The 2,038-nt window shown below is 39.5% G+C and overlaps 1 protein-coding gene across 1 annotated transcript in view; it reads right to left on the reverse strand.

The window, feature by feature from the left end:
• p2rx3a (purinergic receptor P2X, ligand-gated ion channel, 3a) overlaps window positions 1-2,038 on the reverse strand; it is a 6,787-nt gene that overhangs the window by 1,331 nt on the left and 3,418 nt on the right. Inside the window, exons 5-9 of the mRNA XM_035669319.1 lie at window positions 1,897-1,993; window positions 1,717-1,794; window positions 1,412-1,553; window positions 581-717; window positions 393-486 (exon numbers count right to left, since the gene is read on the reverse strand). Coding sequence (XP_035525212.1) covers window positions 393-486; window positions 581-717; window positions 1,412-1,553; window positions 1,717-1,794; window positions 1,897-1,993 — 548 coding nt within the window. The remainder of the gene's footprint in view (window positions 1-392; window positions 487-580; window positions 718-1,411; window positions 1,554-1,716; window positions 1,795-1,896; window positions 1,994-2,038) is intronic.

The raw sequence follows: 2,038 nt of genomic DNA on the forward strand, positions 1-2,038 counted from the left end.
ATAAAATCTGATACAAATTTATGAAAAAAGAAAGGGCCTAATTTTGAAAAAAATCTTAGAAATGTGGGAACATAGGCACGCTCCCCTCTACGGTACGCTAGCATCTAGTTACCTTAGCATAGCCTAAAGACTGGAAACAGAGGGAAACAGCTAGCCTGTCTCCAAAGGTATCAAAATCCACCTACAAGCTCCTGATACAACCTGACACTTGTAGCATCATTTATGTAGCTGTTTGAAACTTTCGATACTATTATATAACTTAAAAAGCCAGATTTAACATGTTTTCAGTGAACAATGTCAATCTCCCAACATTTAAAAAAAAAAAATTATTTTAAATGTACACAAACAAACACACACACATTTTCAGGTTGCCACTATTTCACACAACTCACATTGCCAGTGACCATAACATCAAAGCGGATTGCATATGCCTTGTGAAGTGTCCGGAAATCAGTCCCGTTTTCTGTCTTGAAATATTTGGCAAATCTGCATTCAAAGAAAAAAAAAAGAAACAAAGTGAAGATTAAAAAAAGGAATAAACAGATGGAGTAGACATAAGAGTAAAAATCAGCCTCACTACCTGAAGTTGTAGCCTTTGGACACGGCATTCTTGGCAAACGGTGCATCGAGTCGCGTGAAAGAGTACTTGGGTACACAATATTCAATGTCCAGGTCCAGGTTACACTTCCACTGAATGTTAATTCCTATTTCTCCACCCTGAAAGAGAAGGAGGAGGAAAACACCAACCTTGAGGATCTACACCTGCAAGTTTGTGATAAAAGTAACTTTTAGTGTTTAAATTCATCTGACTTTTTATTTACTCAACATGCTTGTAATAATCAGGGTTAGGTCAACCCAGAAAGTGGTATAGTAAAAATAATCTGTGCATCATTGCAGAAATGTTGGTTTCTTGAAGCTATGTGATGTAGCGACTTCTGCTCACATGGCTGGTTAGTAAACTGCTGTATTGGCAAGCTAACAACCTTCCTAATGGTCAGTAAGCTTAGCTCTCTCTCTCTAACAGGACAATTTCAAGGCCAATAGTCACACAGTTCATTAAGAAGACATATTTGTAGAGGTTTTTTTACAGGAAGTTAAATAAAGGTAAATGGTGCAACACAGCAATAAGCCCCCAAAGTTCAGCACTGTCAGGACAAATAATCAACAGCACAAATCTGCCACAAGTCTAACTTGATGCCAAAAAATGAACACCTTCTCCAAACTGTTAAATGCTGGTGTGAGAAATTTCATGTCTATGAGTTTCACTTCTATGACTGCTTGCCTCCTATTCCCATGCATGTAAACAAACTACTTTTCTGTGCAGTTACAACATTTTAACCTCAAGAATGAAGCGTGAGGGGATTCTCTTTTAAGAAAGGGGAGGAAGGAGGCAATAGAGGACCCATCAGACCTTTTCTGCCAGGTCAGCCACGTTCTGTCCAGTGTACTTCAGCACATCACCCACAAGAAAGATGGGACAGAAGGGGTTCGTCTCCGGATGGAAGGTACATTTCCTGATCTCCTCAGATGTCATTGTGGAGGGAAAGTTCCCTCTGAGAGAGAGATGATTTCATGTTTATGATTAGACAAAATGTATGCAGGTTATTTGTATTACATATTTACTGCACATTTGTTGCTCTCGTCATGTTAACAGGATGTTTTCAGCTGCTTAAATCACAGAATGTGTTTGTATGCATGTGTGTGTGTGTGACCGACCTGGTGACATTGAAGAGTGGGAAACGAATACTGTTTTTGATGAAGATGGTGAAGTCGTTCACTTCCAGCATCGGTTTGCTGGGGAGGATGTTGACAAAGAAGCAGGGGTAAGGATAACAATCGAGGCTTTCAATGAGGGAAATGTGTGGTGCACAATGCATATTTTTGTGTGTATCTTACATCTTGCTACTGCTGTTCTCGGTTGGACACCAGCCTTCCACCTCACACATACCCATGGAGTTATTGAAAGACTTGAGGCAAACACCTGTTATTATGCCTGGTGTGTAAGACAGAAAGAAAGGACAAATGTTTTGTTGAATTA

The sequence above is a fragment of the Morone saxatilis genome, unplaced genomic scaffold, assembly GCF_004916995.1.
Source record: "Morone saxatilis isolate NCDOM2014 unplaced genomic scaffold, NCSU_SB_2.0 Contig22, whole genome shotgun sequence".
NCBI classification, from domain to species: domain Eukaryota; kingdom Metazoa; phylum Chordata; class Actinopteri; family Moronidae; genus Morone; species Morone saxatilis.